Source organism: Idiotropiscis lumnitzeri, chromosome 10 (genome assembly GCF_059441095.1).
Source record: "Idiotropiscis lumnitzeri isolate Australia: NSW breed Sydney's pygmy pipehorse chromosome 10, RoL_Ilum_1.0, whole genome shotgun sequence".
NCBI classification, from domain to species: domain Eukaryota; kingdom Metazoa; phylum Chordata; class Actinopteri; order Syngnathiformes; family Syngnathidae; genus Idiotropiscis; species Idiotropiscis lumnitzeri.
The window spans coordinates 1,833,359-1,846,789 of NC_142400.1; the positions used below are offsets into that span (position 1 = coordinate 1,833,359).

At 42.8% G+C, this 13,431-nt stretch overlaps 3 protein-coding genes and 1 non-coding gene across 7 annotated transcripts in view; all 4 read right to left on the reverse strand.

Moving 5' to 3' along the window:
* bbs9 (Bardet-Biedl syndrome 9) overlaps window positions 1–1,193 on the reverse strand; it is a 69,809-nt gene extending 68,616 nt beyond the window's left edge. For all 3 annotated transcript variants that reach the window (XM_088307537.1, XM_088307536.1, XM_088307539.1), the window contains exon 1: window positions 1,063–1,193. The gene's annotated coding sequence lies outside the window, so the exon portion shown is untranslated. The remainder of the gene's footprint in view (window positions 1–1,062) is intronic.
* A 526-nt stretch (window positions 1,194–1,719) lies between these two features.
* Window positions 1,720–1,791, reverse strand: trnap-agg (transfer RNA proline (anticodon AGG)). Its single transcript has one exon. It is a non-coding gene; the product is annotated as a tRNA-Pro (tRNA).
* A 164-nt stretch (window positions 1,792–1,955) lies between these two features.
* Window positions 1,956–10,134, reverse strand: nt5c3a (5'-nucleotidase, cytosolic IIIA). 2 transcript variants are annotated; one of them, XM_088307715.1, is made up of 8 exons: window positions 9,909–10,134; window positions 5,140–5,238; window positions 4,883–4,952; window positions 4,673–4,805; window positions 4,356–4,445; window positions 4,111–4,273; window positions 3,474–3,674; window positions 1,956–3,270 (listed from the first exon to the last, which is right to left on the reverse strand). In XM_088307715.1, exons 1-8 carry the CDS (start codon window positions 10,044–10,046, stop codon window positions 3,169–3,171), a joined length of 996 nt encoding a protein of 331 aa, XP_088163841.1. In that variant the 5' UTR covers window positions 10,047–10,134; the 3' UTR covers window positions 1,956–3,168. The 2 variants fall into 2 exon arrangements, with proteins under 2 accessions (XP_088163841.1, XP_088163842.1); XM_088307716.1 differs by lacking the exon at window positions 9,909–10,134 and adding an exon at window positions 5,663–5,720.
* Window positions 10,135–11,286: 1,152 nt separating this feature from the next.
* Window positions 11,287–13,384, reverse strand: dctn3 (dynactin 3 (p22)). The gene is made up of 7 exons (XM_088306795.1): window positions 13,198–13,384; window positions 12,508–12,592; window positions 12,317–12,403; window positions 12,147–12,230; window positions 11,724–11,782; window positions 11,564–11,623; window positions 11,287–11,373 (listed from the first exon to the last, which is right to left on the reverse strand). Exons 1-7 carry the CDS (start codon window positions 13,297–13,299, stop codon window positions 11,287–11,289), a joined length of 564 nt encoding a protein of 187 aa, XP_088162921.1. The 5' UTR covers window positions 13,300–13,384.
* Between the last annotated feature and the right edge of the window lie 47 nt (window positions 13,385–13,431).

The window sequence follows — 13,431 nt, forward strand, 5'->3', positions numbered from 1 at the left end:
GCCAATCGGGGAGCAGCATGACTAGTCATGTGACCATCACAAGGAGCTTTGCTCCAGTTTTATGCAACATTCGCGGAAGGTGGGAAATCGGACTAATTCGAAACTCGGATTGTTCCAGTTCCGACCTCAAAGCGACCGAGGCGAACGTAAACAACAATTCCCATAAATTGTTTGTTCTTCTGGTTCATCATAACACATTTTGACTTTCAGCAACCGGTCCTCATAATTTATATCAATAAAGGAATTTCTTCAAAGCATTACATTCATTTTACCAAATAACTTCATGCCTTCACGTAAATCACGTTGCGTTATGTAAAGTAATGTTAAATAATTAAATTAATGTAATAATAAAGAAAAATAAATATAGGCTTTTTATTATGTCAATTCTGATTTGACATTCAAGGCCTGTGTCTAATGTTGAATGACATGAAATTAAAGCCGATCAGTTAAGTCGGGGTACGTTTTTTTTCCCCCGGTTTCGCAACTTAGACCTCCAAAGGGGCGTTCTTGTGCGCCTTTCGTCATAAATAGGAAAATTCCGAGTTCCGCGAATGTAGCATTAGTGTTAACTGAACAGGTGGAACAAGGCAGCTAATCCAGCCAAGTGGCAAATTAAACGTGACACTCATTTTACAAATTAATACCCTTTGAAATAATGTTCCAATACATCAAAACGCGTTGAATGAAGAAACACCTTTACCACGCTCCAAATTTGAGCAATGCTTAAATGACAATACCTTAAACGAACAAAAATAAAACAAAACAATGATCAACAGGTTTTCTATGGGCATTACACAATTTATATTTTGCTCAAATTGTGAAGTGTAAGCAAACAGTCTTGCCTCGTGACCAGACGTATTTAAACACATTTTATGTTTAACCGTCCGCGTTTGACCACTAAAAGAAGTCACGTTAACTAAGTTTTGAGGCTCACGCGCTCACTCATCAAGGCGCGTGCACAAATGAATTAGCTCACGGCTAACGCATTCACTTTAGCTTGGTCGGCTAATTAGCTAGACACGCAAGCAACTTAGCGTCCAGCGGGTGAAATGAGTGTCTTACCTTTTCCTCACCGACGCGTCTAACGACCCCGTGGGTTTATTACTCCTAGCTTTGGCCAAAATCACATTTACCCTCTTGAAGCCATCGTCTTGTTGTCATGGCACTGACGCTCAAACTGGGGCGAGCGTGGCACTTGTGCGCATGCGCGAACGAGAAATGTCACATGGGAAGTGTGGTTCTTTCGTATGAAATCTCTCAGTGACATGCGAGGTAAATTAGGACCATGTTACATGAATTTAGGAACGATTTCTTCCTCTTTTTCACAATTCTACATTAAACCGAATGATATATTAGTAAAGAAAAGGACTTAAATAAATAATTAATTAAATAAAACAGTCTCACTAGTAGTTCTATTTGCAGCTCAGCGGGGCTAGAGGCCAGTTTACGCATGCGCGATCGACAGATGCATCAAGGGAAATTGAGTCTTTGACGGTTTTAAGAGCAGAGCTTACTCGTGATAGATTGTAAGTGATTGAGTGAAGCAAATTACGATCTGAGGATACTCGTAAAACAATAAATAACCCTAAATGCACTAGATGCAATGCTGTGTGGCCTTACAGCTTTAAAAAAAAATGCTAAGTGTAATGGTGAGACAAATGGAGATTAATGTGAAATATGTGAATGTGCGCTAAAATTTACAAAACAAAATCAAAAATTGGGCTCGTCCGGGATTTGAACCCGGGACCTCTCGCACCCTAAGCGAGAATCATACCCCTAGACCAACGAGCCACAAGATACGTTGCAGATGTCTTTTCTTTTTGGAGACTTCCAACTATCCCTGCCACGTCGAAGTCAGACAACATGAGGTGATTTGCAGTTTCGCAGTTTTCTGCCACCTATAGGCCATTTAGTGAATTGCAGGCGCTTTTAAAGATCCAGCTGATGAGTCAAACGTCTTTTCAATACAATGTTGTATTTCATTTCCAATTCACACCATCACAGAAAAAAAGAAAACAAAAACTATCTGCGTATAAAAATACAACACACAAATCTACTTTTGGAACCATTTGCACACAAGGTCCACATATACAGAATGACGTTATTCCCTGTTTCAATGATATGGAAATAGATTTGTTTCCTTGTGTTTCTTTGTTGAGAAAAGGCAACATGCAGGTGATAGCAGCACATTTCAAACACATTAAAGATGTCGAATAAGAAAAAAAAAAGGGGGGGGGGGCGGGGATTGCTGTGGAAGCCACTGACATTTCCGGAGTGTTTCTTTTACGACGTAAAATGCTCACATTGAACTTTGGTGTTTTTTTTTTTTCTTTTTTATCAAGCATAGCGTGGATTTCTGCCGCTCTTTCGAGCAAACTAGAAGATGTAGAATAAAGTGCTTCTTCTTCTAAGCAGAGTGGGCTTTAAAAAGGCTGAATGAAAGTAAACATGGCTTTTTTTGTGGTTTTATACATCATATTTCGATAAATTCCGATGGATATTCACACCTAAATTAAAGTGCATTTCCTCATTTCACATCCTCCCAAAGTGAATCAGGGACAACCATTTTCATTTCCATGAAAATCATTTTCAAAGGTCCGCTATCTTCTCCCTGGTTCGTTCCATGTACGTCCGTGTTCTATGTTACACAAAGACAACCATACGGAAAAAAGAAAGCTTCTATATTGCGGTTCATCGCTCACGTCCCGTCCCGCTACTGTATTGCAGATTCTCAAGCTAAGGTTGACAACTCAACTGTTGGAATGCACGATAAATGCTGTACAGCGAACTCCCGTTTTTCACGGGGGGGATAGGGACCCGACTGTGAATACTGACGATCCCGTCATGACTGATTGATTATGGCTTGGAATAAAAAACACCAAAGAGCAGAGGTGTCACCGAATAACAGAAGAGTTATTAAAAAAAAAAACACTAATAAGTGAATTTGCAAATGCTGAACCGCAAATTTGTGGCGGTTTCTGTCCTGCAGTGTGACGATGGTGTCCACAAGATGGCGGGTGAGTGTGCCCCAAAAACAAACAAACAAAAAAAAAAAAGAAATTGAAGAGTGCTGCCCATTTAAAAGTGTCCAATCGCAAATGCATGAAGGTGTTGAAGCAGACGTGGAGGCGAAAGCGGGTGTCCAGCGGTGGTGGTCCGAGGAGGAAGTTATAGAACCTTCTGGAGGATGGCGTTGGGCACTTCCAGCGTCTCGTCCTTCACCAGGACGATGTCATAAGAGTCCAAATATTTGTCCAGACGCTCCTCCACCTGGAAATGATATTGAATCATGATCATCCGGGTCACGGCACCAATTGAAAAGTTCTGAGCGAGTCTTTTTATCTTTAATGCTCACAATATTATATCAACGATACGATGACGATGTGTCCGAAAGGACCGAAGGCAAACGGAGATGGCCAAGTAAAGGCAAGACCGAAATCCAATCTTTTGTGCCACAAAGAAGCAACTTGTACCTTGTCGTTGAGGAAGCCGACCTTGAGGATGTTCTCCACGTTGGGCACGCCGTCGGCCATGCTGAGGTCGCCCAGCGAGTCTCCCATCAGGATGATGTTGCAGTTCTCCTTCAGTTGCTTGAAGTAGTCGGTGTTGCGCAGGGCGCCGTCGTGCTTGTTGTACACGTGGATCAGCTCGCCTTTGAAGCCCCGCAGGATGCCCTGCAACAACGACCACATGTGAAGGAGGACAAAATACGAGACGTCTTTTTTTTCCATCTTTGAGTTTAATGCCGCAGGCCGAGGGGCCGACAATTTTTATGAAGAAGGCCGGTACCAAGATAGCGGCCGGAGGGCGGGGGGACTGACCAACAAAAAAGGGTCAAGTGCCCAGCGCTGGCATTACGCTAACAGACTATTTCTTTTTAACTAACGTGTAATTCACTTTTGTTTTACGTCCGTTACAGCAAACCTCAATCGGGCTAGCAAATGAGCCTGAAAAGCAATCATTTATTTTAAAAAACGTTTTTCATATGGTCTGTCAGTGGATCTGTAATATATCGCCTGTACTAAATGGGAGTACTGAAATGAAACGTACTGAAATAATTCTGCGTGAGAGGCTTTTTCAAGGTGCAAGTGTTGATTTTCATGAACTCACGTTGTCGTCAAAGTCCATGAAGTTGGACACCACCTTGACGTTGGGGTGGTAGACGCCCGCCTGGCGGATGATCTCCTCCAGAACGTCGCCCAGGCCAGCAGAGAAGATGAAGACGGGGACGTCGTGCTGGTGAAGGCGGTCAAAGAACTGCTCGAAGCCTTCCCTGGCAGAATACGTCAAAAACATTTTGATTTTTAATTGAAATTCATTTTCATTATTTATGGTTTCATTTTTTCGGTGGGTACCTGAGTGCGGCGTCAGACTCTCGCACCACTTGAGGCAGTTTGTCCTTCTCTAGTCTCTGCTCCACCAAAAGTGTGTGAGACTTGAAATACCTGAACATGCATGTACACGATGATGTAAGGACACATTACACATAAATAATGGCATTTCCGTTGCAAAACAAACCAACACAGTCAAGTTAATACTCGCTGCGCACAATGGGCAAGGAGAGCGCCACTGCCAACTAGTGGAGTGGAGGTGCAATTACGCTTTATTGTAGTATGGCCGGAAAAAAAAAGCACATTCCCCAGGGTCACACAAGACGCCCTCAGTATCTCACCATTCCACCATGAAGGGGTACTTCTCTTCCATGGTGAGGTGCGGGTCGATCTCGATGGGGTAGTACTTGTTCTTGAGCTGCAGGAGCTTCTGGCGACACTCCTCCGTCACCAGGCCGCAGTTGTCGATGATGTCTGGAAGCAAAAAAGGGCGCGTTCAGACGACACACCTCAAGATGGGATTTGTGAGTCGTGTCGAGATGCGGACTCACTGTGGCACGACGGACAGCGTTTGCCGTTGATGGCGAACTTGCTTAGTGTCATGTCAAAGTCTGTGATGACCTGTGGGAGAAAAGAAAAAAATGGGGTACACACATTGATAGCCGCATATTTCGTGCTGTTGGGGGGGGGGGTTGTTGTGGATTTGTAGATCGTCACTATTTGGGGTTACTCGTGTCTCAAATATGGCTGTGAATGTCTCATGCTGCACTCACACGTCGCCACCAGCGGGTGTCAGTGTTGCACCCACCTGAAGTTTGGAGGCTCCACCCTTGATGAGGCCGCAGATGATCTGCTCCACCCTCTCGGGGTCCCTCATGTGCACCGTCTTCTTCTCAAACTGAGGCATCTGAAAGCAAGACGGAAGGCGACATGACCGGAGATGACAGGACACGTTTCAAAGTCATTGCACACTTCTCCAATGTTGTCAACAAAACGAGGACGAGGACGATGAAGAGGTATGTTGGAGGACATGTTTTGCTTTTGAGAAGTATTTCAGGCTTCAAGGACGTCCTGAGCGCATACTTGGGACAATCTGCCATTTTCATCAAAGAGAGCATAATTTGAATTTTTTTTTTTTATGCATTAAATTAGCATCTGAACTCGATTTTGGGGCAGTGTTGTTGCTAGCCAGTCACAACTGCATTAAAAACAAACATTTTCAAGTGTGCGTTTATCAAGGTAATAAGATAACACGTTACGGAGTCCGTATGTGTCAAGTACGAAAACACTCAAGGGCGACAGATGACGCACACGCATACACACTTACTCACCGGGGCTGTGTAGTCTGCGGAAAACAAGAGTGAAAGAAAAGAATATGCGGCTGACGAGCATTTATATAGTCGTAGAAGGCGGGGCGTGTACAGCGTGAGACCCCTCCCCCTCGCGCACGCACTTCACAGCTGATCCATGTCAACACACACGCGCGCGCGCACAAAAAACACACTCGGGGGAGTAAAAATAGATGAGAAATGAAGCCGGCGGAGGAGGTTGTCATGTTACCTTTGACTTTACAGTCAATGAGAGCATCTGCTGAACACACACAATTGAAACACACACTCTCACACACACACGCACAAGTGATAAATAACTTGCATAGGCATGAAAGGCCAACGGGTGTTAAGGGTCATTTTGTATGTAGACATGTAGACAGCATTGTAGACACAAACACACACACACACGCCCCCACGCACACCCCCACACACACACATTTTGTGCTGATGCATCGACTTGACAGGAACAAGAAACTGATTTTGCACAGTGAGGGTGAACAAGTATGCATTGGCCTCCATACAGTACGGACATACATACAAGAAGTATACACACGCCACACCCCCACGCACGCACGCACACACACACACTGAGAAAAAACATGCACATTCGCACAACATAAACGCATACATGTTATTTAGATTTTCTAGACATTTTTTACAAAGTCCATCAATTTTCTCAAGCGCTTGTCCTCACCGACAAAAACGAGTACAAATTCATTACACAAGCAGACACACACACACGCGTTGCGTTTGCCAAACGTATATGTCAGGTTGAGCAGGTTCTCATGCATCAAATTCAGAGCGCTTTAATTAAGTGTGAGTTGCCTCGGCCTTGAAATGATCCAACGCGCCTTGTTACAAAATGATTATATAACGCAAGATATTACCATTATGAAGTACAATATTTTCTTCATCATCAACGTCACTGTACGGAGTTTTATATTTTAAATTAAATTTTAACAGCATGTAGTCTCTATATCGCAGATGGGTCTGGAACTACTGGTGATTTTAATGGCTCTAACGTACACAAACAAGACGACTACTGCAGCTGCTGCTGTTTAGCATGACAAACAGCAACGGCACGCTAACGTGTCTGGGTCAAGTTCAGCTGAGGAAGCGTCCAACGACCTCGCTCGCAGGACAAGGATGCGAGCGAAACCCGAGAGGAATGTTTCACATAAGTCGAGCGAGTCCCATCCGTGAAACGATTAAGTAGGTCAAAGCTCTCCAGTTACACCAAAGCAACATACACAAACCATATTGCATCAGACACAATTTCGGCTTCCACAGCTGCTTGCAATAAACACGCCGCATACTCTTATGCTTTCCCTTAAAGAGTCAAACAAAAACATCTGGAAATCATTCTGGGTTATCTGCGAGTGGAAGTTACAGAAGGCAACGAGTTCAACATGAACATAAACGTTATTGCGCCAACGCGCATGTGAGCGGCCATTCACGCGCTCCCGTTTGGAGCACGTCTGACCCACAAACCCGGGAGCGGAAAATATAGCGCTGACGTCAAGTTTTGTGGCGCTCGTAAAAAGTCAGTAAAAGAAGCACAAAAGGGCATTTGGGAAGCTGTCTTGTTGTCATTTCAAAGAATTTGGGAATATGGTCGGGAGTCACGTGGAGGTGCCAAGGTGTACTTGGGTCATTAGCAAGGAATAAGTAAAAAAATTTCAGAAAACACACGATAACATTTCAAGACAAATGACATTTGCAAACTCGCGATTCAGCACCCGCAATTCATCTGCCGCCGCATTCATTTTCAGTAATTTATCAAATATTTTTAAAAGTTTTTTGTTGTTGTTGCTGTTTTTATGATTTTTTTTGTTTGTTTTTTTGGGGTGAGCCATCCCCATATTTCTTGGGAAACAAACCAAAATTAATATAAAGAATAATGGCCATCAACTATATATGGATTTTGCCGCTGCCTTGTAACTACCATGAAAAAAAAGAAGCAAGGATTAGGTTAAAAAAAATAAACACAAATAAGAGTTTCCGCCAATAACCACAACTATGCGGGGCGTAATATAATAGCTTTTTTTTTCTCAAAATCAAAAATACAATACAATAATACAGTGTGATTTTTACATTCATTTTTCTTCTGCGAAAAAAAAATATCTATAACTTCAACTTGGTGACTGAGGAAACTCGGCTCAGATAAGGAATGGATGGGGAATGCGTGTGTTACACTGCCCTCTGGTGGCCAAGGTGCACACAACATGAGGCCGATTGAATTAAAGCATGAAATTCTGATGCAAAAACGGTTCAATTCTTTTTAAGACCGTAACCACTCCATTTTGGTTCCGACTACTATCTAATAAATAGAAATCCCTGTCCAGCTCCGAATGAATGAGCGAATTATCTTCCTCACAACAATGATGTCTTCACGAAAACGTGGTGAAACGCAAGCAGACTGTGCTACTATATAGCACCAGTGCAAAGGCCTTGAACGTTGCACCGTGGGGAAGCCCCTTCGGTTGCCACGGTGACCACCATCTGCGGCTACTGATAGGAAGCGGGTGGGGGTGTCAAGAAGGGCAAGCTCAGAGCGAGGAATATTCCACTTGACAAACATCCTCAGGGTAAATTTGTGCAAGCAACAGCTCCGGCTGGTACTAAGAGTAATTACGGTAGTGGAATTTTTAATTTTTTTTTTTAAACATCACAAAGCCACCTAATTTATTTACAAAACAAATGCAAAGGTGGGGATATCAATAAATGAATAAATAAATAAAGACACCCCCCACCCTGATATCAGGACTTTTGCCCAAAAAAGGACAACCTTATTTTCACCACGAAATCTTGCCTCGTTACGTTTCGGTTTTCATTTCCTTTTTCAAGAACAAAAAAATGATTTTAGATTTATAAAATGTTGACTTTTTTCCCCCTGCTATTACCTTCATTACAAGTTAATATATTACTTTCCCCCCTCATATAACTTGAAATATACACTTTTTTTTTCTCTTTTCTCTCAGTCTGTCCCATCAAAAAATGAGCTGCTGGTACAACCCAAAAAGACAAAAATATTTTTGAGCATTGACTGAAGTAATTTGTTCATGTTTTTGTTTTGTTCTTGAGACACCAAAACAGGCTGCAAACCACATGATCACCGCCACAATTTGTGTCTTTTGTCTACCCTGCGTCTATTTTGTTGCCTTTGTTCCCAAGCAGGCGAGCGAGCGCTGAGGCCAGTCGGAGGGACCCTGATTCGCCGATGACTGGAATGCGCTCCAAAGCTCGACTTATAAGTGTCAGGGCGGTGCTGAATACCTCTTACATGAATCATATAGGATGGAAGGCCTGTGGCGACAAGCGAACTACTTACACGAACATCAAATATGGTCACGTTAGCCCGGATAACTTATACATCAGCTACAGCAAGATTATAAAGCAGTGATATCCAAAGTGCGGCGCTGGGGCCACTTGAGGCCCACAGCTTGTAAAATGCGCTAAATAAATAATGTTGTATTGTATTGTATAATTTGTTTCAATTAGCTGTTCTAAAACTATAATTGTTCATGACAAAGTCTTCACAAATAATGTCATGAGTTGATGTGATATCTGTCTGGAATATTTTACAAAGGAGGCTAAATATACTACAAACAGCTTTCAGCATCTCACATCTTTTTAAAATGCGCAAGTAGTACTGATGAGATTTATTTTGATGAACGGAACCCCCAGACGCCACATCCACTCATTGCTGCCGAGTCGGTTTACTGCTAGGGAGGCTTTCCTAGCATGCATGTCCGACAATTGAAGCAGTAACTACCGGCGGCAAGAGTGACAACTGGAGACTCGTTGCATCCCACAAAAGAAAAAAAATCTTATTCTCTGGTTGTTTGGAGCAAAAGGCTAGCAACCAGTGACCTCTAAAACAGCTGCTCTTGCTGTTGTTGGGGGGTGGCTTTGGGGGTCATCCGCGCGTGCGTCAAACAACATTAAAGTCAATGTTGTTAAGGAAACGACACCGCATCCCGCCGCCTTCAAAAATAAATTGAAGACTCTTATGTATAAGATAGCATATTGGATTTAATTCATAAAGTTGCGTTCACTTTTCAATATATTTAAAATATCAAAATTTCATATGAACAACGGGGTCTTTCGGCTGGGACCGCTGTGGAAGATGACACAAGTTTTTATTTTGAAGCCGAGTAATGGCCACTTCCTGCTTCTTCCCGCGTCTGCCAGCCGCGAGCTTGTCGCTTACTGAATGCCGCTGTAATGTCGCTCCAAAACTCACCATTTCGATGATTCTCGTCTTCTTGCCCGCTCGCTTCTTCTTGGCCACGATGTACTGGGCCAGAACCACGCCACCGAACAGGGCGCACACGCTCGCGCTGGCCGCGGCGCCGACTTTGACGACGGCAGTCCGGTCCATGGCCCGCCGCGGTCGCCGAGAGGAATCCTCGTGTGAAGTTCGGTTGACTCTCGCTTGGCTGCTGGTGACGTCACTAGCGGCAATGCGGAGCTGCTTCCGGAGAAGCAGTGTGCTTGGCTCACATTGTTTTTACATTTCATTTATTTATTTATTTTTCTAATAAAGAAATTACTTTTTCTTTTACGACATAAATTCAAAAGTAATTAAAAATACACATTTGAAATAATGAGTGCGTAAAAAACAAAACATGAATGGGTGAGTCCACGGGTGACAAATAGCGAGTATGCGGGGTTCACTATTTATTTCATCTCTTTTCATTTTTTACTCAAACGTATCACTCCAGGTACCACCATAAGGCCTGACATTCAAAAAAAAGTATCAGTAGTGTACTGCATGTAGTTTGCAAATTAAAACAAGTGACTCATTTATCAAGGGACTAAATAAAATTAAAGATAATGATAGTCACGCGTTTCCAACTCAGCTATTTTATAAATGCTCTTTTCCACCTATTAAGACCGCTTCACACTGATGTCACGTCTTCCTATAGATGGCACAGCTTCGGGAGCAACTGTGGGGCTTGGCAGCTTGCTCAAGGAGACTTCAACATCTAGTTTGGGAAAGGACCACTCTACCACTGAGCCACGCCACCCCCAGATAAACATCTCAATGTCCTCAGCATCACAAGCACGCTGTAAGCGCACCATTTTATCATTAGAGGTGTCTATCTTGATCACGGAAGCTCATATTACAAGGTCAGTGAAATTGAGAAGTCATCCATCACAAAGTCCAATAAAAACATTTTTATTAGTTTAACCACAGTCACGTTTTGACATTTTGAAACAAACACAGAGGCATTGCTATCATGTCAGCAGTCAAAACGGAAAGGGGGAAAAAAAAATACATTTAGTGCAGGTCAGGCGCTCAAAGTCTTATGACTCAACTTGCAGGAGACGAGTTGGAATGCGAGTAAATCTAACCATTTACGACAAGAGTAGCATGTCTACAAATAAATTAGAGCAGAGTGACTAACTGTCTGTAAAATACTCCAGATGGCCGATGAAGAGTCATGTGACTTCTGCTTTCGTTTCTTTTTCCCCCCAGCCTAGCAACTCCACAATTCCAAAATGGCTTTGGACTTCTTTATGAAAAAAGTGACACAAATTCAAGTTGGCGTCACACTCAATCATCATTCTCCTCCTGGTCGTCATCTTCATTACCACGAATAGGAGTTACTCCACAGTTACTCCACAGTCCGGATGCCTTTGGCCTCCTCCAGCTTCCTCAGGCTCTCGTCCCACTGGGTGAACTGCTTGGACAGCAGGAACATCTGACAACGCAGAGACACCGTTCAAAGAAATTGTCTTTTGTTTTTACACTACTGTATTGTCGTGTGGAAGATTTGTCAAGGAATGTATTTGTAAAGCCAATCTGATTCAGTTACTATGTGAGATGATTTTTTTTTTCTTTTCTACTGGATTACTCCTCTATTATGTTTCTGCAAAACATGGTATGAGTACCATTTTGTTATACTCCTCAAAAAGCTTCTTGACTTCCAGCGACTGAGCATCTGTCTGGTCCTGAAAGAGAGCCGACACTGAGGTCTCGGAAGGCCAAACCCAAACAAACCAACCGAACGGAACGAGCAACGCCATGCGCAAAGTGGCCGGCATCTTTTACCTGCTGTTTGATGTGAATCTGGGAGAGACGTTGGAGCTTGGTGGTGTGCTCAGGAACATCTGGACGCAAACATAAAAAAAACATAAGGACATGGTTTCACTGCTACACTGCCCTCCATAACCACCAAAAACCCAAACTTTAATTCAACTGCATTGACTGAGTGGGGGAAAAAATTGCACATTAAAAAAAGAATTATATTATTTTCCCCAACAGTGTACACATAATAATGGGGTGTCCAATGCCTCGAGCATTTTTTTAAGAGTGTACTCAAATGATTTGGGCACTTGTTTCACTCCTAAAATACATTGAAAAAAAGTTTGGTTTATGATCAGTACATCGCAGAGTTTCATCCCCCCTCGTTAAAGAGAAGCTCACTGTCAAATTCATATTCTGACAAATCACATGACAACCAAATGAGGTTACCTCGGATGTGGGTGCTCTCCAGCAGCGGCTGCAGGTTGCTGGCCTGCTCCAGCAAAGCAGCCTGGGAAAGCAGGAAGTCCTCCTCTGTCGGTACAATCATGCCAACGTGAAACTCGGTTAAAACATTCCAAGTTGTCATATTTTGGCATCTGCATCGTTACGTTTCTGACCGGCGAGGATGAACTCCAGCTTCATGGTGTCGGGCACAGCCATGTGGTCGGTGAACTGGGGGTCCAAGTACTTCATCAGGTCCTCAACTGCATCAATACAATAAATGAGTCATTAGAAAAGAGGAAGCCTAAGAATTGTGTTCTTAACGTTTTTTTGTTGTTTTTTTTTTAATGGCGGCTGTGTGACTCACTCTTCTTGTGCAGGATCTTGACTCGCTCCCTCTTGTTGGCCGTGTTGGTCAGGACAGCCTGAATACGTGCTAAGGACTCTGCACACTGCAAATCCGAAGATATTCATTGCGTTATTGTTTGCAGTAAGGGGAAAAAAACAGCTCATCTGGTTCTACAAATTGACGTGGAATGAATATAAATGCAAGTCTTTTGTTTTTAAATGCTAATCTGGATATTAACATTAGATAAGAAATCCCCAAGCACAGAAAAAGGAGTTACTGTAACGGGGTTTGATGACGTTAGATCATATGATACCAATACTGCCTTAAGCTACAGATGTGCAGACTCTCCTTTCGTTTGACAAGTGAATAAACGTTTATCTCTGCACACACGATCTGTACTTTCACACTAAATTAAATCGACATCGATGCACTAAACGCCTTTTTTAACCCCCCTAAAATAATTTAAAGCCAAAATATAACTTGACAGGTATGCTAAAAATATTGCTACCGTGACATTAAATAAGGTAAAACTAAATAACACAGCAAACAAACATAGATACGTTACACGAATGGATTACTGTACATTGATTCATGTAAATGTTGGTCAAAAGGGAAATTGCTCGGCTCTCGATAGCTTTGCTAGATTAGCTGCTAGTTAGCTTCTAAGCTCGACCACACCTAGGAATAAATGTAAACCTGAAAACTAACCTTTAACGGTTTTGAGTTTGTATTCCTCATATCTCCATATATGCGAGTCTCCAGAGCCCGAAGGCGCAATTCCACGTTATCAACCGCCGCTTTTTTGTCCATTTTCGACGCTTTTTTTTAGGTTTGGTTGCCGAGACAAACACAAACAGACCACCCAGGTTACGTATTTTACGTGCGTCGACGCATATTGATGACGATTGGTATGTTTTTCTTAATATTTTAATTCTGAGTTGT

Coding starts and splice junctions, on each gene's coding strand:
- nt5c3a (XM_088307715.1), bottom strand. CDS start 10,046: ATGGACCGGACTGCCGTCGTCAAAGTCGGCGCCGCGGCCAGCGCGAGC. Junction 4,446..4,672: donor TACCCCTTCATGGTGGAATG/GTGAGATACTGA, acceptor ATGCATGTTCAG/GTATTTCAAGTCTCACACAC. Junction 3,675..4,110: donor TCATGGACTTTGACGACAAC/GTGAGTTCATGA, acceptor TCGTTGTTGCAG/GGCATCCTGCGGGGCTTCAA.
- dctn3 (XM_088306795.1), bottom strand. CDS start 13,299: ATGGACAAAAAAGCGGCGGTTGATAACGTGGAATTGCGCCTTCGGGCT. Junction 12,404..12,507: donor CAAGATCCTGCACAAGAAGA/GTGAGTCACACA, acceptor GTATTGATGCAG/TTGAGGACCTGATGAAGTAC. Junction 11,783..12,146: donor GGAGAGCACCCACATCCGAG/GTAACCTCATTT, acceptor GTTTGCGTCCAG/ATGTTCCTGAGCACACCACC.